The following is a 25486-nucleotide window of genomic DNA, read 5'->3' as shown; positions in this document are numbered from 1 at the left end:
CAGAATTGCCTCTAGATACATTTTTGAAATAATCCATACTACTGTTCTTTATTTTCCCGTGAGAAAATAACACTCAGAAAAGTCTCCTATATTCCCAGTACATAATTCTGTGAGGTTTCATTGTCAGAACCTGCTTTCATTTACCCATTACCCATCCTTTTCAGAATTGCTAGGATGGTGAACTTCAGTAACAGTAACAGAGTTGGAAGGGACCTTGGAGGTCATCTAGTCCAACCCCCTGCTCACTCAAGAGATCTGTACTAGGGATTTGAATTGCTAAAATGCCAACTTTTCTGATCAACAAGCTCAGTGTCTTAGCCACTGAGTCACCTAGTCAGGCAGATGACAGTTGGAGTCAGCTAGAGTCCAACAAAGAACAATGCAACAGGCACAGAAACATACAAATACTATGAATGCAACTTTTTTTCAATAAAGTGTCTTTCATATATTAATTCCTAAACTTCCCAGCTAGCATTCCTATATTACCTAAGGGCTGCAGTTCTAACACTCCTATACAGTGCCAGTTAAGGAAGGTCAACCTAATGCAAGCTATATCATAAAACCCTGGGTGTCTGTTTGATAGTAATAGCCCTTCGAGTAATGTCATGTAATTTACTTATTCTTAGCGTATCCTGTAAGAGTGACATTTCACAAAATGTACAATTTCTAAAAAACTACAGGGATGGCCATACTTTGAAATGCCCTTAAATGAGCCAAATTGTGAAAAGAAAACAAAGATGTGTACTTGGATCTAATCAAAGGGAAGGTGTATCCAGATGAGAAAGGTAAAGCAATAGCTCAAATTACAGAATGGGTTTAGTAGAGCATGCAGCGTTGCATGTGTAAATTTTCTTGCCATTTCCCATTCACCCAACGGAAACAAGCTATTCCATTGTTTCCTAGTTGACAGGCAGGCAGTTCTATTGACTGAGGAACCTGTTAGAATTCTTTGTACTTGACCTGCAAGACTGTTCTAAGTCAAGAAGAATGCTCTCAAGATTACTTTGGATGTACATTTCTTTTCAAAGGATTCTGCAAGACCCTGGTGGGGTTCTGAGACAGGATAGTCTTGGGGAGAAAGGTGTTGTTTTTTTTCCCATTTCATGTACATGAACTAAATTACAGGTAATCCTCGACTTACAACCATCTGTTTAGTGACCGAAGTTACAATGGCACTGGAAATAAGTGACTTGGGACTAGTTTTCACACTTACGACCATTAGCTACTGGCATGTATTTGTGACAATTGCACTGTCCTGAGGTCAGGCAATCACCATTTGCGACCTTCCCAGCAAGCAAAGACAATGGGGGAAGCCAGATTCACTTAATGACCACATTGTCCACTTAGCAACTGTGGCAAAAAGTTGTAAAATGGGATGCAATTCACTTAACAGCTGTCTTGCTTAGCAATAGCAATTGTGGGCTCAATTGTAGTCACAAGTGAAGGACCACATGTATTCTATGTGAAGTGCATCTCTGCATGCCCGATTCAATGGTTTCACGGAATGGAGAGTTCACTCAGCATTCTCTAGTGACCACCGAAGCCAACTGCTGATCAAACCAAAACATAAAAATGAAAGGTCTGTAAAAGGGAATCTAAACATTGAAATTAATAATGATCCTATTATGTCATCCTGAAGTTGTAAATCTGAGTTATTGAAAGAAATAGATTGCTTTGCACCAATATCCCATCATCATTCTGATAGAAATGGAAGAGAAGGTTTTGGTCCCCATCTAAATTAGATCCCCTCTCCTTATTCTTAATAATATTTACAAACATATGTATGTATGTTATCAGAAGAATTTTATGACACCTGTAAGATATGCCTTGATCTCTACATTTTTGTCAGTGACTACAGGCCTTTTAGAATGATTGTTGATTCCCAATTAACTGATCTAGTCTAGTAATTTAGTCTTTGGTTTTCAATGATGCTGTGAAGTTTGAATACTGGAATCAAGTAGGATTAAAACGAATTGCCTTCCTACCTCTTACTCAGACTTTGCTATTATTTGATACCAAGCAAACCTAGTTATCATCCCCTTTCCCCAGCTTGTTTTCCAGATGGAGTTCTCAAAATAACAGTGAATACTAAGATCATCAAGCAACCCTCACTTTCTCCTTTCCCATATTGATCTGCTTTTCAACCATTTCATTTTCCTTGGAGAAGCTAAACTAAGAACCTCACACTTGAAAATTCACAATGTAAAATGTCAATAAAGTGAAATCATTTTGGAGGAAGAGAAAATTATGAGCCATATATATTTCTCTAAAATGTTGTTGATTCTTTAAGAGTAGCTTCTGCCACCTTGGGTGAATGAAAGTTGTTTTAAGAGTATTTGGGGCAGAAGCAGGATTTGTGTGGCTTAAAATGGCATTCAGCTACTGTTCACTGATGTGCTGTCTTGGCAGAATGATACATTTACTGTTGTTTCTTGTTCTATTAATGGAAAGAGTTAAATACCCTGCTCTTCTGCTCTTTGTGATGTGATGATCCAGTTTTCCCTGTGAACCAAACCATCTATGAAATTTGAATTAAATCAGATTAAACAAGTACCAAGATGTAGTGTGTAATTTGCCCTCTCCACAAAGCTCAAAATTCTGGAACAAAAGCCATCCACCGAACAAAATAGAAATACGTTAGGCAAAGAATGGTAATAGGTTGGTAAGAATCCAACTTTTAATGTGCCCAACAGAGCATGGGGTTGGAAAAGGCTGTATATGAAGAAGTGTCTGTATTGCTGTGTCACTATGAAGTTCTAAAAGCTGGACAAGAAATTCTGAGAACTCTTGCAATGTGGTGCCACAATCAAAACACCTGAGATTTATATTATTTGTATTATTCATATTGCACAGGATCACAGAGTGCAATTGTGACTACTCACAATGTCTGCTGTGATCCAACCTGACTACAAATTACTTTTACTATGCTAGCGGACAAAATCTTGGAAAATAATGTTTAATTTTAATTCCATTCAATTAACTTTGCTTGGGGGCCTTCCCTTCCTTTCAGAGCACAGAACTCAAGACATGTTGAATGGCTCTGGTTTATGGCCAGGATTAGACCAAATATTTATCCGGGCATTGTCTACACTAACTTGACAAGACCAAATCAGTTCAGGCCCTGCAGCTTCCAGAACTGAGTGCAATCCCTTTTTGATCTAGGGAATGTCCTCAGCTCATGCCAAGAACATAACCAGTAATGACAGTGCCTAGAAGTGGTAATTTATTTCCTCAGGTAGAAGGAAAATATTCTGAATCTTGCTTTGCATCTGATGTGATCTTAGTGATATTGTAATAGAATGTGTCCTTGCACATACATGCATTGGTACATACAGAGGTGGGTTCTACTTACCTTTACTACTGGTTTGCATCGTGCCCATGCGCACGTGCTTTCTTCTGCGCATGATCAGGTCACCTATGATGATGTCCGGGTCAGTGGGCAGAGCCTCCCACTGGTTTTACTACCGGTTCTTGTGAACCGGTCTGAACCAGGGGAAATCTACCACTGGGTACATACCATATTAGCCCTTCTGGCTCCCCCAGTGAGACTGTCCTAACCCATAATCTATACATTTATGGATTATCAAAATCCTAGGCAAAGCCCGATACCACCATTCTTTTCCAGAAAAGAAACCAGTTTTCGCTTTTGTAAATTCATTTTTGGAGTTACCAAAGTGGCTGGAATGCAAAATAGGATAAATTCCTTGTCAGGATGAGACTAACTGATTCCACAGAAGATACAGGTAATTTGTTATGTAGATTAAGTTTAGAGCTAATTGAGAATTGTAGACAATGAGAGAAATCTTGCCAACTTTAATCTTGTCAGCAGGAATATGCATGTATAATAGAGGCAGAGTGGGGAATGTGTGTGTGTGTGTATCTTATATCAAGAATATAAATACACAATTAAGATAAATCCAGAATGTATTTTTTTAAAGAATCTAATGTACATCTATCTCTATATTTACCAAATGACTAGTTCCTTTTTATTCTCCAGATCTCTTGGTTGGGATGCCAATCCAAGAAGAAAAGTCATCTCAGGGTAGAACATCAAAAACCAACACAAAATGGAGGTTTCCCATCTTCTTTTTAAGGCCCACCTGAAAGGTGCTCCTAATTGAGTCATCTATATGAATTCCCTGATTTTTGCAGACTTTTGCCTGATTATTTAGAATTATTGGTTTATATTTATGTTGATTAACTTTGTCACTTGCCCTCCTAAATCTTTGGAGATGAGATTTCTCTTCCTTCCCTCAGATACAAACTTCAACCATGGCTCTCACATAACATCATCTTGTTGACAGATCTGATGAATCAAAGTTACAATATATTTGACAGCACCCCTATTTGGAAGCTCATTTTGTACAAAAGTAAGTTTTTGCTTCAGTATTATGCTATGAATGAGAAAACAAAGTTACACCACATTAAAGAAATAGCCAATTGATCTTACATTCAATTACATTACATAGAATCATTTATTAATACATAAGTTAAAACAAAAATATTCACAGATAGTTGCATCATCACTGCATGGATTTCTGTTAACTAAATTGCTTGTTTGGATGCCTACCGACTCTAACCAACTTTTGCAGATATGTACATCAGGAATACTGCACAAACTATGACAAATTTATATCCATTCCGGGTTGCCTTCTGGGTGGATTATAGAAAATAATTATGAGAACTGCACTTTGCAATTGGCAGAGATTTGTAAGTGGCATGTTACCAGTTAGGGTTAGGAAAGGCATCATATTTAGACTCAAGGCCACTATCTCCCACTTGCAACGCTCTCTACATGGGGCTCCCCTTGAAGAGCACCTGGAGGCTCCAGCTGGTCCAGAATGCAGCAGCGCGGGTAGTGATGGGAGCAACATGGCGCTCCCATGTAACACCGCTCCTGCGCGAGCTGCACTGGCTCCCGGTGGTCTTCCGGGTGCGCTTCAAGGTGTTGGTTATCACCTTTAAAGCGCTCCATAGCATAGGGCCTAGCTATCTCCGAGACCGCCTGCTGCTACCGACGACCTCCCATCGACCCGTGCGCTCCCACAGAGAGAGCCTCCTCAGGGTGCCATCAGCCAAACAATGTAGGCTGGTGGCCCCCAGGGGGAGGGCCTTCTCTGTGGGGGCTCCCACCCTCTGGAATCAGTTGCCCCCGGAGATAAGAAGAATCCAGGACCTCAATGCCTTCCGTCGTTCCCTGAAAACCCATCTTTTTCAGCAAGCCGGGTTGGCTTAAGAAGAAATTTTTAAATTCTTTTAATTAGTCTGTGATTCTTAACTTTCGGGCCAAATTTATATATATTTTTAAATGTTTTAATATTTGTATTCTATGTTTTTTATCTTGGCTGTACACCGCCCTGAGTCCTCAGGGAGAAGGGCGGTATATAAATTGGAAATTAAATTAAATTAAATTAAATTGAGCAACGAGTTGGACTAGAAGACCTCTCAGGTCCCTTCCAGCTGTTTTGTTTTATATTCTGTGAAAATGTACCCTATCTCCTGAGCAGACTTCAGAAGGGCTGGATCCTGCCAGTTCTGTTTAGCACAGTAGGTTTTCATTCTGTCTCATATACGGTAGCTATCAGTGTTTTTGAAAATTCAGATATACCACTACAAATCAATGCATCTGAGGAGAAAAAATGCTAGGGTTTTTTTAATTTCCTGTTTTCCTGATTTATTAGGTAAAAACAAAACCATTGGTTATCTTGCTATATTCTGATTCTAATCCCAGAGATCAATGAATGAGTTGAGGTAGTTCATTGATATACAAGGCAGTAAATTCACTTTTTCATAACCTGTTTGCAGTTGGCATAGATTGGATCCTCTGTTGCAGTAGGACTTTGACTTGCATGTGCTGAGTCCTGGCCAGCCCAGTTTTTGTATTGCTGCTGGGGCTATAAAAGCAAGAAGAAGAAGAAGAAGAAGAAGACAGTAATGGGAAAAAAATAGCAAAAAAGGGCTGTCCTTCAAACACAAATGCTCACAATGGAGGCAAACTGTCCATGCTGCACTTTTAAGAATTAGGATCAAAATATGAATACACATGCATGTTATATTATTGCAGATGTGGTCGGCATTAAAGAAAAGAAGTTAAGGTATAGATTAGATTCACATCTACTGCTAAACCCTAATTTGTGTAATTGAGGTTTATATAATCCATAATTAGCTGAGTTGACACAACATATTAAAGCAAAACCAAATCAATCATGTTATAAATTGATGCATGACGCCAGCAGAAGAATTTCTAAGAATTATCCAACCTTCCAATCCACACCACGTACTCAAATAAAGGATATTATTTAGTCAGGTATCTTTTGTCATGAGGATAGCTGCACTTTACAAGGAAAACTGTAGAATTCCCTGTGTTCAATCTCCAGAAGAGTCACAGAGGAGCATCACGTCAAAATAAAAGTTGAAAATAGGAACTTTTGATTTGACTTAAGCTTAATTCTTATTGTAGGGGGAAATTTTAAAAGGTTTAAAATACTACGTGCTAGTAGCTTGCACATATTCCCAGTACGTACCAGGTCTTGTACCTGCCGATGTTACAAATTAAATAAATGCATTTTGAAATTAAAATGGCTACAAATGTCATGACATTTCAGCAGTCTCATTCCAGAGCTTTCTGCATGTGATTTATGGTGAATTTTTAAAAATGTGATTTGCCTAGACAAGCAATCACACAATTGTGCAGGTATTCCAAAATGCTGCTGCAGTCCTCACTTAACAATGGCAATTGGGACTGAAATTTCAATCACCAAACCACTCAGTGGAGTCATAAAATGTACATGACTGTGCCTCTTGGCAACGGCGGTACCAGCAATTCCTGGTTGCTGTTATTTAGCAAATCAATGCAGGTCATTTAGCAAGGATCTCATGTGATCATGACTTTGACTTCCTTCTGGCTTCCCCATTCATTTTATTTGTTTGTTTTGTTTTGTTTTTGTTTTTATTGGATTTATATACCGCCCTACTCCCGAAGGACTCAGGGCGGTGAACAGCCACAGAATAAAACACATAAATACAAAAATTTAAAATAGAATAAAAACGAATTAAATAATTTGGCTGAGACAATTTTAAAATACCCAATAATTTAAAAACAAATTAAAATTTACATTTAAAAGAGGAAAAGAATTAGGCGAGGCCAGGGAGGCCAGGCCAGGGAAGCCAGCAGGGAAGGTCACAAATCATGATCATGGGAAACACTGTGATGGTAAGAAATGTGGGTCAGTTACCAGGTGCCCATATAGTGATGAATGTAACAACAGGAATGTTGCAATGGCTGCAACTTCAAGGACCAGTCGCTGAATGAGAGTTGTTCAGTGTGGACTCTCTGTCTAAATAAACCGTATGACTCTGACTACTTCTTTTAAATGCAACATCTTCTATGAAAATGCTGTCAAACGCGCTTTTAGCTATTGGGAATATTCTTTCAAAACTACTTAATCTCATCAAACAACCCTTCTACTGCCTGCGTCCTGCATTATCATTGCTGTGCAAGTGCATGGAAATCATCCAACTTAATACTGGTTTTTTTTTCTCTCTCCAAGAATGGAAGAAAGATTCAGCTGCAACTGATTCTTCTATTTTCCTCTGTAGAAAAGGAACAAAGAAAGCTGAACAAAGAAAGCCAAATCCTCAGCCTTTCAGGCTGATACAGTTGTGAAGCTACCAAGCTGGCAAACCATGAAAAGCTGAATATTAGCTACCTAATAAGAATAAAACAGAATCAGGTCAGCTAATGACTATTATGGAGAAACAAGAAAATTCTGAATAGAATATATGATGTTCTGTGTGACTTATAGATTCTCAGTTATAACGCCATTCTAGAAATAAGTAAATAAAGTCTTTGTGCTTTGTGAGCATTTTATGTAAACTGCCCCAAGGCAGTTTGAAGTGTGTCAGAGGTTCTCCACTTTGTTGTTCAAACAATTGTTTGTCTTACAAAGTCTTATCCGAAGACCACAAGAACGACTGTGATGGACCAGGCCAAGGCCCACCTTGGTCCACGATGTCATTCAGATACTTCTGATTGTCATGAGTAGAAAGTGAAGATATATCCACTCTGTATCTATAGCCATGCTTTCAGGGGTGAGATGCTCCCGGTTTGGACTGAATCGCCCAATCCGGTAGCGATGGCGGCAGGTGGTTCAGAGAAAATCCCTGCCCCACCCCCCCATGCCCAGCTGAGCCACATGATCATCATAGGCTTTTTTTTTACTTTTAAAAGGATTTTTTCTTCAGCCAAAAAAATGCTTTTAAAAGTAAAAAAAAAAAATGTTGGCCATGCCCACCCAGTCACATTACCCCCCCCCACCAAGCCACGCCCACAGAACCGGTAGTAAAAAAATTTACATTTCACCACTGCATGCTTCCCCCAATGAGATCCTAGTTGAAGAAGCTCTTGAACCCAAAATGCACAACTAAGTTGGATACCCTTATGATGCCCCTCTTTGTCCACGCACCGGATGTAATGGAATGGACTAATAGAATTCTCTGAGTCTCAGAAAGAAAAGGAATTTTTACTAAACATGATATATAAGGACCACATGAATATTACCCCTTTAACAAAGTCATCTTTTCAGAAGGCTATTAGAAAAAAGGATCTGTCTTAATGTAATCAGTAATGTGAGGTCTATGATATACTTATGTAACCCATTTTTCCTTGCATTAAGCCTGATTAGTAAAACTCTCTGTGAATCCCCTTAGTCATGTGCTACTGTAAGGAGTTTGACATTGTAACTGGTACAGTTATTTAAAAATACTGCTTCCGTATGGTTTGGATCCTTTGCCCCCAGTGAGACTATTGATTTTTAAAAAGTCTACCAACGAAACAATTTCCATTTGCACGTACCTGTCTAGAAGTAGTTTTGTAGTCTCTCATCTTCTTAATCCTTGTCCTCTTTTTGGTGACATAAAAACTAAATGAACAAAAATAATTTTGTGGTTGTTAACTATTAATTCTTTTGATCATGATTAAAATTTAAATTATTTTTAAATTGCACAACTAAATCAGGGTGTGTAGCTGAATAAAATATTACACAAATCAACTTAAGTGAAATCTGTGGCACAGTAGTTTCCATATCCCTCCCATTTCAGACTTTCCAACAAAGATTCTTTCTTTCTTTCTTTCTTTCTCTTTCTTTCTTTCTTTCTTTCTTTCTTTCTTTCTTTCTTTCTTTCTTTCTTTCTTTCTTTCTTCCTTCCTTCCTTCCTTCCTTCCTTCCTTCCTTCCTTCCTTTCTTTCTTTCTTTCTTTCTTCTTTCTTTCTTTCTTTCTTTTGAAAGTTTGGAAATCTTATGTGGACTTTTTGTTAAAATAAGAAAAGACTGAATTGATGATTTGGGGATTCAGGGATTAAGAACAGATGACGAGAATGAGGAAAATATTAAGACGACAATTACTTGATAGCGAGGGAAAGCATAGTTTTATTATTTCTTTTTCTCTTTATCTTATTTTATATCTCTTTTTATTTGTTTTGTATTCTTTTATTATATTGAAACATTCTAATAAAAATATACAAGAACAATTTTAGACTCTTAGTGATATTCAGAATGAGAGTCTGAAAGAGATAAGCCTGGAACAAAAGCCACATTTTTATATGTTTGCAAAGGTCCATTAACTATCTTGTAATTGAACATTTTCAACCAATTGCTACAGACTGAGGCATGAAAAAACTGTTTTCCTTGGCAGAAATCAGCAAGATAGGTTCTCCTAAATGCTTCCATGCCAACTGTAACAACTTGCAGCATATAGTTATCACTCCTTGTATGGAGATCAGCACGACATTAATTTGATAAGATACCAAAAAAGCTTTAGATACCATGACAGGATACAAATACAAATTTTGGGACATAGCATACTGGGTGCATTCTGCTATAATATCGAATCATATCTTACCTTCTGTATATAAGTAAAACCACAATAACCAGGATTAAAAAGGCACCGCTTCCAATAACAATCATATGCAGCTTAGTAAATATAAGTGCTAAAAAAGAAATACGGTAAATATAATCAATAAGAGGAAACGTTTATTTTCTGAACAATGCATCATCAGAAGACATTTCAAATAATTTATGCTATGAATATGGAAGTCTTAAATATACGAGAAGAAATTAGAAGGACAAGAAGACAAGAGTAGAGTATGGAATCCAGAAGAATGATTTATCTTCTGAGATTACTGTAATTCTCATTGTAATTGTAATCAATTTAGAAAGTCGAGCTGATCCACATTAGCTGACATTATTTTGAGCATAAATGGTATCATGCTTGCAGCCATGTGGTGTTTATAGAAGACATTCCACAAATCATTCCCCATGTATGTATTCCAAGTACATTGGCATCCAATGCAATGAAAAGGTTTAAATTACATCATATTTTGTTGATAAGGGATTACTACATGCTTCTATAGGCAGCTCCTGGCATATACTCCTATTAGATAATCAGATTTGATAAACCTAGACTAGGGTTTTCTCAATCTTGGCAACTTTAAGAAACCTTGGCTGGGGAATTCTGCGATTGAAGTCTACACATCTTAAAAGTTTTCAAGTTGAGAAACGCTGTCATAGACCATTACAGGGTGGCAGAGCTGTGGAAGCTTGTGGCTCTCTAAATGTAACTTCAGGTTGCTCCCAGTAGTACTAGAGAATATGGGCCATTGGAAGGAATTCTTGAAAGTGCAATTCTGTACAATCATCCATTCCTTTTTTCTCACCTTACAATATGGAATTACCTTGAGTGAAAATTTATCAATCACAGATAGCTCTCAAAACATGTTCTTTAAGTTTCATTTCAAGAGGCGTTAAGAGCGGGATAAGGCTTTGCCTCCAATGCTGCATCAAGGACTTTCACAAAGAAGAAACCTTCCAAGATAGTCATCTGAGAACCGGATATTAAGGATGTTCCATTTTTGTATTGTTAGTGAATAGTAAAATTTCTGCCTTCTATGTTAAGATAGGCTTTAGATACTATCGCATAATAAGAACTCCTAGAGAATCTATGACACTTTTTAAAGGATTAGTTTCTTTAAATAAAAAACAGAAAGCCTGCGTGAAGGTAGCCTTTATGTTATATTTCATATAAATTCAAATCTCAAAGGCTGAGGAAGATAACAATTGTCTTGAAGAACCTTATCAAACTGATCTTCTAAAAATACAGGTAAAGCTGATTATTAACTTTCTATACTATTGTCTGAGACATAAAGCTGAAAGACTGTGTTTCCAGCCTATTTCTCAAAGCTATGCTTGGGAATAGAGCATGTCACTGGTGTGTGACTTCAAAAGCTGAAAGAGCCAACACACTCTGTTGGAATACTTCTCAGCCTATGAAAATGTGATTTAATACAGTTATAACAATCAGATGGGAATTGCAGCTTGTCTCCTTTTCCTCACATAAAATCCTATAGTAGGTTATATTTCCCAGTCTGTTTTTTGAGACTCATTTGCTGCAAAGTAAAAGTAATGAAGTACTGATTATCTGTGTTTTGCAGAGCTAATAGCAACAGCAAAAACACTTAGACTTATATACCACTTCACAGTGCTTAACAGTCCTCTCTAAGCAGTTTACAGAGTCAGCATATTGCCCCCAACAATCTGGGTCCACATTTTATCCACCTCGGAAAGACTGAAGGCTGAGTCAACCTTGAGCCTGATGAGATTCAAACTGCCAAATTGCAGACAGCCGGCAGTCAGCAGAAGTAGCCTGCAGTACTGTATTTTAACCACTGTGCCACCGCGACTCTTGCTAAGTCTACTGCAGCTAAAAAATGTCCTTCACTTAATCTAGGCCAATGTTAGCGAAACTTTTTGGCAACGAGTACTGAAATGGGACCGCGCGTGCGCGCGCGCATGCATGCCAGAAACTTGAACAGCAACCCCCGGGGTGCATGCACACACTGGGGAGATAATCTTCTGGCTTCCGGTGTGTGCATACGCACCGGCCACCTGGTCTTCTGGTTTCTGGCACTCCTGCATGCGTGAAGACCAGCTGGCTGATGTGCTGGAACCCAGAAGAGCAATGGGCGACAGCTTGCATGCCCAGAGAGATGGCTCTGTGTGCTACTTCTGGCATGCGTGCCATAGGTTCGCCATCAACCTATGGTTCGCCATGAGATTGGTCCAGGTGCTGACTAATTAAAAAACACTTTGTTAAGCTGGATGATATCTTTTCTGCAACACCTCCAGTTTTCAAACATTTTTTTAGAATTGGCATGGAGGAGGAAGATTGACTGACTGGCTACCTGACCTGAACTCACAAGGTTAGGGCTGGATAGTGCCTAACCCTATTTATATCTTCTTCAGAGTCCTTCATACCCTTAACCCTTCAATCATTACATAGAGTTCGCTTAAGTTCAGCAGTCAATAGAAATTTATCAGTGTATCTTCATCATTGTCCTGGAGCATCCATGATTTGGAATCAAGAGATGGTATCCAAAAAAATGGCTTTGATCTCCCCCCCCCACAACCAAACTCTGCAAAAGAAATGATCAGTTTTGACCCAAAGCCAATAAGAAAGTTGCAAACTCAATACAACTTGGGCTGCGTATCAGGAGCAAAATAAGAACAAATAATGCCTGGTGCTCTTTATTTCTTTGTAGTGACTGAGATGCAAACAACAAAAGGTCTGTTTCTTTTTTTTTTTCCCTGAGGATTTCAAGTCAGGCATATATTTCTACCAGTTTTAATGTATCAGCTCTATTTCCTAGAAACAAGATATGGAAAGCAGAGACAAATCACATGTTCTGACATCCCTCACATCTGCAAGGAGAGAAAATACTTACTAAGCCTGCCTTGAAGTTTAGTCCTAGAAACATGTAGGTGATTGATTTCAACCTTCACTGCCCCTTGACTGCAGTTCTCTAGAAGAAATACTGACAGCTTGTCAGTTCCAACACACTCAACCCAAACAAGCAAGTAGACGGTAGAGCCACTTGTTAGGTGCTTCACTACTAAAAGGTTTGCAATGTTTGCTAAGCACATGAAGTGTAAGAACAGGTCTGTGACAGCACTGAGCCTTGTGGAAGACGAAGCAAAAGGGGTGGAGTGCTTAAGCACCATCAGGTCCACCTCTGTGTGATTTCCTCCCTTGCATTTTTCTTGCAAAAGAGAGATGCATCCAGTGACACCACCTTCAAGAATCTCAACTCTTTTTGAGAATCTGGCCCTTCACTATGTCATTTGCTCAGGAACAACAACACTGGAGTTCCTGAACCAGCTAAAGCTGCTTTAAAATATTAAAAATGCTATTAATCGACTTTGCTGCCATGCGGTTTAGAGGATTAGCACTCATATTGACTGGAATCAGGATCAGCAACACAGGTAGCAAACAAAAGTCCCAAAATCTAAGCAGAGAGCAAAAAAAAAAAAAAAAGATCACTGCTGGCAAACAATGAAACTGATTCTATTAAAGTGATAAATGAGGCATGTGAAAAGTGGGAAAAAAGCAACATCGGAGAATGTCTGTGGCTGACGATAAGGGAAAAGCATCACGGTTGCAAAGAAGCAACTTGTGAAAGGAGGCCTCTGCTTCGATTTTCTTCAGCCATTCCATTCTGACTGGGATGCATTCTGATTTTTAAAACAAACAAACAAACAAACAAACAAACATATATTTTGTGGCTCAATGAACAAAAATACGAGGAACTTATGACTTTATTGTCAATGTCTGCTATTCCTACTAATATTTAAATTGCTACATTCATATTCACTTGGTTTCCTGCACAATGTTTTCGGTATCTTTTCTTGGTCCTTCTATCCTGGGAAATGCATTATTTCTCTTGATTACTTTCTTACCAACGCTGGCTAGCTAGCTACTTTCCTCTGTTGCCAAAACTGCTGGGAAACATGTAGAAGCAGAGATGGGGATTAATACAAACAAGAAAAGTGAAAGAAAAGCAGGAAGGACAGGAGAAGATAGAGAAGAGTGGAGAACGACCAGCCCAGGGGTGAAATGTTCCCGGTTCGGACCAGATCGCCTGATCCGGTAGCAATGGCGGCGGGTGGTTCGGAGAACCGGTAGCAAAAATCCCTGCACCCACCCACCCACCACCATGCCCAGCTGAGCCGCACAATCATCAGAGGCTTTTTTTTTAACTTTTAAAAGCATTTTTTCTACAACCTCTTCCGACGAAAAAATGCTTTTAAAAGTAAAAAAAAAAAACCCTCTGATGATTGCGCTGCTCAGCTGGGATCCTCAGAGGCTTTTCAAAGCATTTTTTAAAAAGCCTCTCTGACGATCCCAGCTGAGTTGCCTGATCGTCAGAGGCTTTTCAAAGCATTAGAAAAAATGCTTTGAAAAGTTAAAAAAAAAAGATGGCCACGCCCACCCAGTCACATTACCCCCCCCACCAAGCCACGCCCACAGAACCGGTAGTAACAAATGTTACATTTCACCCCTGGACCAGCCCTGTTATCACTTAAGCTCTGTGAACAAGATACCTGGGCCTCAGGTTTGAAGTTACCCAGTCAGCTTCAACGGGAGCAGTTCTACAGGGAAATCAATAGAAGGGCAGCAAAAATAGGGCAATATTCTTGCAAAGAGATCTTGTAAGAGAAGAGCTTAAGCTTGTAAGCAGGAAGAAGAGAAGATATATTTTCCTGATAGTCGGATGCATTCTTGGGTCTGAGCCAGAATTCAGACTGAACGCTAGCTTTGCAACGTGTTCAGTTTGTGGCATCTGCTGGTATTTGGAAAGAATCATAGCAATGGAAAAACCTGTGCCTGATGTTTTGGAAAATGTGTCCAAGTGGCATCCAAACAATACTCTTTCAATAGACTGTGATATAAGGTATCTTTGTATTCATTTTTTTTACATTAAACAAATGGTTATCTTACCCATGGGAGCCATGAGAAAACTATTTCTATGAACTAATTAAATGTGAGTGTAACCATTTTGGCCTTTTCTTAATTTCATGTCTAGGATTCAAAAGACAGCGCTCTACAAATGCAAAAGGGATTTTGTTCTGTTTTGTTTTTTTAATGGGAGTTTCCATCAGTTTGACTTGTGGGCTTCGGTGTTATTCTAAATTTGGTTCTTTAGTCTTCATTGCTTAAACTGATGGGTTTTTTTCCAATAGGATGCAGTAATACGTTTTTATTTAGTTTGACACTTCTCACTTTTGCAACATTTCCTTTCTAACACCTTTGCAACATTTCCTTTCCTGTCTACTTTTTGATCATTAAGTCAAAGATAATGTGTTCAACTTTTTTCATGCTCTTTCATTTTTCAGATGTTTATCAGTCACAGAACAATGTAACATATATTTATTTAATAGCAATGTAAGGATTTTACTAATATATATTTTTAATAGAGTTATCTTTTTATAAAGATTCTTTTTATAAAGAATCATTGGAAATGAGCACATATATTTTAATAATAATGATAAGTAGAAATCCTAGGTTCTTGGGAAGAACTCAGTATGTATGACAGCCAACTCCAGCTAAAGAACGGCTGGCTGTGAGGTCACATTTTTGTGTATATAATAATAAATTATTATTGCATTGGAAGATCTGCAGGCAAGAACTGGTGGGATAATAAAAGACAGAAAGTAATAGAAAATGAAGAAGCTAAAGTGCTCTGGGGCTTTCGACTTCAAACAGATAGGTACCTGCCACATAGCACCTCAGATTTAACAATTGTCGATAAGAAAGACAAAAAGTCTGGATAGCAGATGTGGCAGTGCCTGGAGATAGCAGTCTAGAAGAGACGTAACTGGAGAAGATAACAAAATACAAAGACCTGCAAACAGAAATAGAACAACTGTGGTAAAGGCAAGCAAGGGTAGTACCAATAGTAATAGGCGACTTGGGTGCAATCCCAAAATAACTGTAGCAACATTTGTATGCTATCCGCATTGACAAATTCATCATCAGTCAATTGCAAAAGGCAGCTTTATTTGGAAAAGTTTACATCCTGCAACAATAGCTTTAAAAATTATTAATCAACAACCTCTGCCTATCCCAGGTCCTTGGGAAGGACTCATAGGTGGACAGAAATGTGAAATCCAGTCTGAACATCTGGCTGACTATGCAATGAGCCAAAACAAATAATGACAACATCACGCATAATGAAGTCAAGAAGATTAGTAATAAATACATCAGAAAAGTGAAGTTCGTAAAAACTCAGTGGAGGAAAAACAAGGCAATTAACACCTGGGCTATTCCAGTCATTAGCTATACTGCTAGAATAGTGGACTAGATTCAAGCAGAACTTTAAGCCCTGAAGAACAGAAAAATAATGATAATGAATCATGCTAGATACTACTAACCAAGAAAAATTGGTGGGTGTGGAATGTTGCTAGATAGTTAAAGAAGAAAAAAGCACATTGGAAGGATATCTGAAGGATGTGAAGAAGATGCACTGAAACTGGTACACCATGAAGGCTTATGGAATACCAAAAAGACCCAACTGGCCTACAAGAAAGACCAAATGAAGAATAGAAAGGAGACTTAGCAAAGCAAAGTCTTACATGGCCAATCCATTAAAAATGCAGCAGGCTAAATAGATAATGAGACCTGGCAATGATTAAGAGCAAGAAAATTGAAAAGAATCAGAGAGTCTAATTCTGGCTACACAAGACCAAGCCGTAAGAACAAATGCCTACAATGCCAGAACTGAAAAGACAGCTATAGACAGCAAATGCCACCTCTGCAAAGAAGCTGAAGAAAAAGTGGACCACCTAGTTAGTTGCTGCAAGAAGATCACACAGACTGACAACAAACAATGGCCTGACAAAGTAGCAACAATGGTGTATTGGAAGATCTGCAAGAAATACCACTTGCCTACAAGCAAGAACTGGTAGGACCACAAAACAGACAAAGTAATAAGAACATGAAGCAGCTAAAGTGCTCTGGGACTACAGAATTCAAACAATCACATGCCACACAACACCCCAGATTTAACAGATGTTGATAAGAAATACAAAAAAATCTGGTTAATGGACATTGCTATATTTGGAGACAGTGGCATAGAAGAGAAAGAACGGGGGGGGGATCACAAAATATAAAGACCTGCAGATAGAATGACTGTAGCAAATGAAATCAAAGATAGGATCAATCGTAATAGGTCTCTTGGGTGCAATTCCAAAACATCCACTTGAACACCACCAGAATTGACAAAATCACAATCAGTCAATTGCAAAATGCAGCTTTACTTGCAACAGTTTACATTCTGCAACAATACCTTTAAAATTATTAAATGACAATATCTCCTGTCTCGGGACTTTGGGAAGGACTCGATAGATGGACAAAAATGCCAAATCCACTCCAAACATCTGGCTGGCTGTGTGACTCATCACCATCATTATCGTTCTCATCATTGTTATATGTTTTCCTTTAACTTACCATAGCTATTAGTGGTCAGTTTTATCCAGCCAGTTCCATTTTCTCCATTCACCTTGTCGTAAGAAAAGCGGTACATTCCATAGTCAGAAGCTGTGACATTCCAAAGCACAATTGAACTTTCAGAGATACAATCTATACGGTTTTGATAATCCGAGCCATAGACTGGCATTTCAGAATCCGCACACTGGATTATAAGATCTATACAGTCGGGTTGCACTTTTTCCCATGTCATTCGATTCACTGCTACATCGGAGTTAGACCAAGATTCAAAAGTGACATTTTCTCCTGGTTTAGTAGTCAAATGATGAATTGGCAACTTTGAAAATTCAAATGCTCCTGTTTGGAAAAAAAACCCCGATAAAAGTAAGAAGTGTGGGAGATAGGGATAATGTCATGCATAATGTATTTATGTTCAAAAATGTTACATGCCTTGTCTGCTTTAGAAGCACTCAAAACAGCTGACAAGTTAATTAAAAACAGTAATATAAAGCAGTAAAATAAATTCAAGTAACATTTAAAACCACCATTTACAATATTCTACATAATTATAATATCAATTGACCATAAAGGTGAGAACCAATTAGATTTTTGAGAAATGCCAGGAAATATCACAGAATTTTTTTTTAAATCTTATATTTGAACTAAAATAATTGTGGGTAATTATTATATCCAATATCTTGCATGGAAAGTTTCCCTCCAAAATAAGAGCAGCCACCAAACCAGCTGATTTCTATGTGAATACTAGTCTGTGAAGCCTGGGTAGAAACTGTGAGGGAAGTTCTCTAGTTGTTTTGAATTAAGAGGGGTATTCTATGATCTGTACTTTGAGCTCCAGTCTAGTCACAACTCTAGTTGATTGATTTTGGATCAACCAAAAAGTCTAAAATCAAGAAATGCCCCAGTATAGGACTCCATACAGACAGTTATAACACTAATAGGTGAAAATAACCGGAAAATAACCGGAAAATAAGACCTAGCATGATTTTTCAGGATGCTCATAATATAAGCCCTCCCCTCCCCAAAATAAGCCCCAGTTAAGATTGTCAGCCAGATAGATGCATTTAGTACCGTATTTCCTCCAAAATAAGACCTAATCAGAAAATAAGTCCTAATGCGTCTTTTGGAGCAAAAATTAATATAAGACCCGGTCTTATTTTCGGGGAAACACAGTATATATGTGTGTGTGTATATGTATATATGACTCTTTCTCCAAGTATTTTTGGAGCATGAAGAACTTTCCACATTGGTGTGTGTGTATGTGTGTGTACACACACACACACAAATGTGGAAAGTTCTTCATGCTCCAAAAATACTTGGAGAAAGAGTCATATACACAGATATATACATACATGTGTGTGTGTGTATATGTGTGTGTGTCTATATATATAGAAGACATATATACATACATACATATATATACATATACATATACATATACATATACATATACATATACATATACATATACATATATATATATATATATATATATATATATATATATATATATATAGGAGACTAAGGAGACTAAGATAGATCTATTTCAGATTTATAAGTCCTCATCAGTTAGCCACACCTTCATCCCATGTATCCTCCCTGTAAAGGTACAGTATTATATGTATTTCTCTTTAGCCAGGTTCTTTCTACGTAAACCAAGATTTTTATGCAGCCCTAGTTCAGTGAAATCACAATCCACTAGTTTCTAGGCTTTTTTTTCTCTGGCAGCCAGCAAACACTCTGCTGCCCATTGGGAGACTAAGGAGACTAAGATAGATCTATTTCGGACTTATAAGTCCTCATACACACACACACACACACACACACAGAGAGAGAGAGAGAGAGAGAGAGAGAGAGAGAGAGAGAGAGAGAGAGAGATACATATCTCCAGCTTCCTCTGAGACACTTTCTACAACAACTAATCTCAGTGAACAACTTGGACATTTGTGGCATAATCTTGCAGAGAAAGCAGGCTCCTTACTATATTTCAGATATTGAGTAAAATATTATTTCCTAATTTGGGCTTTAGAAACTAAATGATGTATCGTCACTGTACTTTTACTCTTACAATTTATTATACCTGCTCTTGTCTTTATTTTTTCTTTTATATGACATGCTGCTAATGATTATTTTTAATTATAATTATACCAGGTTTCTAATAATTGATGAGTGTAATTTATAAAAGAGATATTTGTAGCTCAGGGTTGAAGTGAGGGCTCCTTGGTGCTCTCTGAGCTTGGTTGTTTCCTTGCAGGTGTTTCATTACCCAAACTAGGTAACATCATCAGTGCTAGTAAGGAGTGAGGTTTGCTCTCCGTTTATAGTCTAGTGGCTTGCTCTGCCATTTTTGGTTAGGGATGTCTTAGAAGTTCTTTGGTTGGACAGTTTACTGTTGGCTGTTGGACATAATTTATACATTAAATAAAAACAGAGGAAAAATGAATCATTTTGTTTTATTTTCTAAAATGAGAAGCATTATTATGGGGAAAGAAGTTGTTAAATGTGTTTGATCACTCAGGGGTGTCAACAGGGGAATTAAAAAAAAAGGCAAGCTGACAGCTGCAACTGCATCATTAAAGTGCTGCCCTTCTGACTGTTTTGTCCTTTACCTTGGTGGGACAGAAACATTTCTTAAAACGTATTTACCTAGTGTGACTGTAAATCATGTCAGACATTTCCACTTTTAGCAAAACAGAAGCAAAGAAAACATCTAAAAGGATGCTTTGAGCCAAAGAAAATTGAGTGCTGCTAAGAAAGAAGTTTGGTGGATTTAATGGAGCTTTCAGCTTTTTTCCCCCTACCCTTTCTTGCATTTTTTTTATATTTACTGAGTGCAAGAAGCACAACTCTAAGCATTTTTACTTTATTCATCTACTCTTTTGTTTTTCATCAGCAGATAGTTACAATAGAAAAAAAAAGAATCATGTCAAATTCCTTCATTGATGTGAAAGCATGCATATCGTTTTATGTCTACCTTTCATTGAATTGCCTACTTTCAAATTTATGGCTTCTTAAGCTATAGATTTGCTTTTTGGTTTTCTTTCTGCCCTACAACCATCTCATGTTTTTAGAATTTAAACTGCCTTTTGGTTGACTGTAACAGACCTGAGGAGTTGACACATGACACATAAGCCATAGTCATTTTAAATTATTTTCTATCACATAGAATTTAAATTATAATTCTGTCGCGCATGTCCATGCATGAAAAATTATGGCTATATTGCTCTTTAATTTTCAGTAGCCTTTTAAGAACTATTTTCATATCACCTAATTATGCTTGCTGGCTTATTGGTGTCCTCCAGAAATAGTTTCATCAGTTTCCATAATCTTTAGTTGGATTAGCCATTGATTGTGTTCAGTAGCACAATCTGTGACTCAGTAGCCAGATTGGGAAATTCAGAGTTTATAGTTTTTGTCATTAAATTTCATTGACTTATGATTCTTGGCAAGACCTTAGGGTAACAGTCTTCTGTGGTGAGAACAGAACGAAGGAAGAAAAACTTGTTCCTAATGATGATCAAGAAGATTGACATCTTCTGAAAAGTGTACTTTCTGCTTTGCAACAAAGAATTCTTAAAAGTGGAGGAAAGGAAATCTCGCATTTCTGATGTTGTGCTATTCCAGCAGTGGTGGGTTGTTCCCAGTTCGGCCCGGTTCAGCCGAGCCGATAGCGGTGACGCTATTACGTCACTGAACCGGTTCTCTTTCTTTGGGAGCTGGGCCCTCCTTCCCACCCCTGCGTTATTCTGACCTTATATTTCTTCTTTTTTCGCCCAGCTGAGAGGTGCGGCAGAGCGGATTGCCGCACCTCAGCTGGGCAGATTTGCAACGCGCTTGCGCAAAGTGCAAGTTTGGCGCGAAGCGCGCGCACAAAGAGAACCAGAAGTAAAGCCGGTTAGAACCCACCCCTGTATTCCAGATAATCCTGAAGTATACTTATGTTACAATGAATGACAACCATAGACAGGAGCTAAAAATTATGTCAAAACTGTAGTCACAGTTACTGATTTACAATTATCTGATGAACATCAATGTCTCAAAAAAAAATACTCCTTATATCACATACACATCTTTGATTGTTCCAGAATACTACAAGAAGGATCATATATGTACTCAAAATATTTATCTAAAATATTGTATATTCATCAGAAACAAGTTACTGGTCACAGATTTTTAAAAATGAAAGAATTTGAATTAAATATCTTCTTTCTTGTCTCAGCCAAATTTTAGGTTCAGCCTTGATATCAGCTATAGAAGGCTAATGTCTAGTTCCTCATCAATTTCAGAAATTGTACTTCTAATTATATTTTATGCTTCTTGCTGGCATAGGGGACTTTCTAAGCCTGAACCTTCCTATTCTATTGTTCATTAGGATTTATTCAGAATTTAAACTGGGGATTCTAGATATTCTCTGTCATCCCAGAACTAAATGGCTATTTGGGGAATATTGACAAATAAAATTCACATGTCGGGGGGGTATTCTGAATGGGGAAGGAATCAGAACAGTGTTTCTGAATCTTGGCAGCTTGAAGATATGTGGACTTCAACTCCCAGAATTCCCCCAGCCGGCCTTGCAGGCTAGGAAATTCTGGGAGTTGAGGTTCACACTTCTTAAAGTTGTTGAGGTTGAGAAACATTGAACTAGAAGTTAGCATAATCAAAGACCCAACTGAGCGGCAATTAAAATTTCAGCTGGGACAACATTCATGAATAAAAGGGTGCCAGGAATGCAGTGTCCTTCATCCATATGCATACAATGGCAGCTTCCAAAATTAAAGGCTTCTAACAATTGACATAATAAATAGTAGTGAATACAATAATCTACAGCATCTATAAAGAAAAGCAATGATTCCTTTGGTACCATTTTTTTTCTTTAGATAAAATATCGACGGTAACTGTGAAAAGTACATCTCAAGAGCCTTTGACTCATTATCTAAACCCACCAGTAATGGTTTCTAAGTGCAAAATTGTTCGTTGCTAAAGAGGAAAATTAATATAGTTTTAATATGACATTTTTGGTTGAAGGCAATAGAAAATATTTCAAGTGCCGTGAAAGCATAATGCACAATTTTAAAATTATTTTATAAGCAAATGGGTAATTTAGGCAGAGGCACATTTATAGAGAGAGAGAAAAAAGGAAGAAGTACATTTCTTGTTTTTGTTACCACTGTGTTTCAAAATCTCCTGCTATGTACAAATGCAGAAGATTTTTTTTTTATTGCTCAGAAAAATCCTTTCAAGATCATGTAACAGAGAGGTGAAGTCTCTTGAATCTATTTTCCATTTGAACCTTCTTTTCACAAATTTCTTCTCCCTCCCTTTTTATAATGATGTTGCAAAGGAATGTTTTTTCTAGCAAAAAAAGAAGTCAGAATTCCATGCAGTGAGGAAATAAGGAGTCATTTTTGAGTACAAAACTTGATGGGCAGGTGAACAAGGAATAGCTCCCATTTCTTTCAAATTTCTCTTTCCCATAAAATAATCTCTCCCTGTTAACATGCAAGTGTTGTGAGGCTCCAAAGTGGGGGGTGTGGTGTGTGCAAAAGAAAGAGACTGCTTTATATTTTATTCTATGCCACCATTGTGGAATAAAAGCACAGTAGCCTGGATTCACGCACTGAATGAAGTCATAAAGTCATGAAGTCTTCCTCTGTCTGGGAGAGGGGTACTTTTAAAATATGATGAATAAATTTAGTTTGCAAACCATGGAGTTCCCAAGACCCACAAAACCAAACCAAATAAACTATGTTTATTATTTGCACTATGTGTGAACCCATTCAAAGAGGTGACCATCTCTGTAAAGGAATAGTATATCTGAGAGGTGATGTTTGCTATGCTTTTCCAAAAATTGTTTTTGTTGTTTAATAGAACTAATGGTTAAAAGTAACATTGAATATTACCTAGTGCCAGCTAGTCTAATCCCTGGTCAGTTAACCAATTAAGAATTTGAAGACAAAGCTAAGATCTTCTTTTTCCTTGGCGGCATCCCAGCTTTATAAATCTACCTCTCTTCCTTCTCTTTTAGAAGATATTGACTATCGATGGCTTTGGGTGAGGAAGGAGCTGCCTGAAACTCACTTGTAACATCAATGGGAAGGTAGGAAAAATTCACCTGAGAATGCTTCACTGAAATTTGATTTCCTTTCAACTTTGAAAGCAAATATCCAGAATTTGAATTTACCAATAGCTTATAAAATGGAAATAAACAGATTTACCTTACCAGATTGAACAACCTGTATTGTCTTTTCCAAGATCCCATATGGAAAAGTATGAAAGGAACAGAGGTAAAAACCAACATCTTCCTCAGTGGTGTTGCTGAAAATCAAGGTCTTATTGTCTGAGGTAAAATTAGTGACCATGACTCTTCCCTTATAGTTGCTTCCAATATGTAGATCATAAGGTAGTCTGAAGGCAGCAATGAGCTGTTTCATTTGATTCTCTTCCTTCTCCCATACCATCTGAGAAATAGATGCATTCTTTGGGCAGACACATTTAAGAGCCATGGTACTGGAGAGTTTCACAATTGAATCCACATGTTTTCCCTCTGCCATTAAAGATACATTGCCTAAAATAGAATATTTTAATTTTGTTAAACAGTGAGTCACAAAAAAAAATATCCACTTAATGCATGCAGCACTGATCAAACAAAGTCTTTCTCTCAACCCAAACTCTTTATAGTTGCACAGCAAGCTCTGCAAACCCATCTCCAAAGTTATTACTAATAACATTACGATGTGGTTATAATATTCGCTACAATTCTCCATCATCTAATTCATTTTGAATATAGTCAGATTCACTAATGAGTGAAACATCCGTAAGATTGCAATACCAGAAACAAATAGCAGTGGTCTTACTTTTATTGGAATAAATTTCTTCAAAACTTCATAGATTTCCACTTAGTAGGAAGTAAGCAGGCAAAAAAACCAATGAGAAAGAAATGTATTAGTTAAGAAATGAGTCTTACTTTGGTAGGACTGTAGAAAAGCCATCACCAAGAACACAAGGCAATTCATCTTCAGCACAGCTAAAAGGACTGAGAGAGCTTCATCTATGCTTTCTGTGTTTCCTGGTCACATGGTAGGGAGGGTGGTATTTTTATCTGAACTAGCAAGACAAAGGGCTGCATCATTTTGGGAAACTGTTGTAGTGCAGGGGTGTCTGTAAAGAGATACAGGAAGCCCATTTACACAAGTTGTCATGAATTCCATGATAATCTAGGACACCACAGACTACTCCCCCACCTGTTAGATCAATTCCAATATTACTTTTGTGCTCTAAGTCTGTGCTAAGAAAATTGATTGATTAACCTTCCTGAATTGCTTCCTTGCTTTCTCACAGTTGAGTTTCTCTGTCTTAGTGTTTTGAATGGAAGCATTGGTAGCACTTTGTTGCTATCTGTAAAATTGTGCTTACGGATTCTTATGTCTTTCCTTCCTTCCTTCCTTCCTTCCTTCCTTCCTTCCTTCCTTCCTTCCTTCCTTCCTTCCTTCCTTCCTTCCATGAATCTCTTTGCCAAGGAACAAATAAAGCTTTCCCTTAGCTTCATGTCTATGGAGATTTTCAGTCATCTGGGTCACGGTTGTCCCAAATGTGTTTTTTCAAAGGGAAACTGGCCTTTCTTTGTTTTTGCTTGAAGATGTTTTGCTTCTCATCTAAGAAGCTTTTTCAGTTCTGAATGAGGTGAACTGAAGAAGCTTCTTGGACGAGAAGCAAAATTTCTTCAAGCAAAAACAAAAAAAGGCCAGTTGCTTTTTTGGAAAAAACCACACCATACCTTTGGGTCCTCTTAGCTTCCATTTCAGGCATTTAAAAAGTAAACTAATTTAATTGGCCTCCATTCATCAGCTGAACCAATAAAGCCTAAACATATTGTCTTGTTAGGCAGGCAAGGTGGACACTGAATGTGAGACATAAATCTTTGCTCTGTATACACTGATCTTAAAGGAAAAGGCATTGCCTTTTGCAAAAACAGGCTGATTCAGAGGTTATTTACAATTACATTTTGATGTTAATGGGGGGGGGTTAAGAAGTAAAAAAATAAAAAAATAATTACAATTAAATTATATATTTTCTTACAAACATTTTAACACGTATTAAAATAATCACTTCAAAACTTTACTTAAAATTCAAAACATCAAATATAATAATA

The 25486-nt window shown here is 37.7% G+C and overlaps 1 protein-coding gene across 2 annotated transcripts; it reads right to left on the bottom strand.

Annotated features, from left to right (window-relative positions):
• Nucleotides 1-5425: 5425 nt before the first annotated feature.
• Nucleotides 5426-24406, bottom strand: CD226 (CD226 molecule). Of its 2 annotated transcripts, XM_034429377.3 has the most exons (6): nucleotides 24302-24406; nucleotides 23558-23902; nucleotides 17341-17676; nucleotides 9901-9988; nucleotides 8855-8921; nucleotides 5426-5894 (listed from the first exon to the last, which is right to left on the bottom strand). In XM_034429377.3, the coding sequence occupies exons 1-6, from the start codon at nucleotides 24348-24350 to the stop codon at nucleotides 5781-5783; spliced, it is 999 nt and encodes a 332-aa protein (XP_034285268.2). In that variant the 5' UTR covers nucleotides 24351-24406; the 3' UTR covers nucleotides 5426-5780. The 2 variants fall into 2 exon arrangements, with proteins under 2 accessions (XP_034285268.2, XP_087746524.1); XM_087890398.1 differs by lacking the exons at nucleotides 8855-8921; nucleotides 9901-9988.
• Between the last annotated feature and the right edge of the window lie 1080 nt (nucleotides 24407-25486).

Source organism: Pantherophis guttatus, chromosome 3 (assembly GCF_059756535.1).
Source record: "Pantherophis guttatus breed Tessera chromosome 3, ASM5975653v1, whole genome shotgun sequence".
NCBI classification, from domain to species: domain Eukaryota; kingdom Metazoa; phylum Chordata; class Lepidosauria; order Squamata; family Colubridae; genus Pantherophis; species Pantherophis guttatus.
This window is presented reverse-complemented; position numbering and strand designations above follow the sequence as displayed.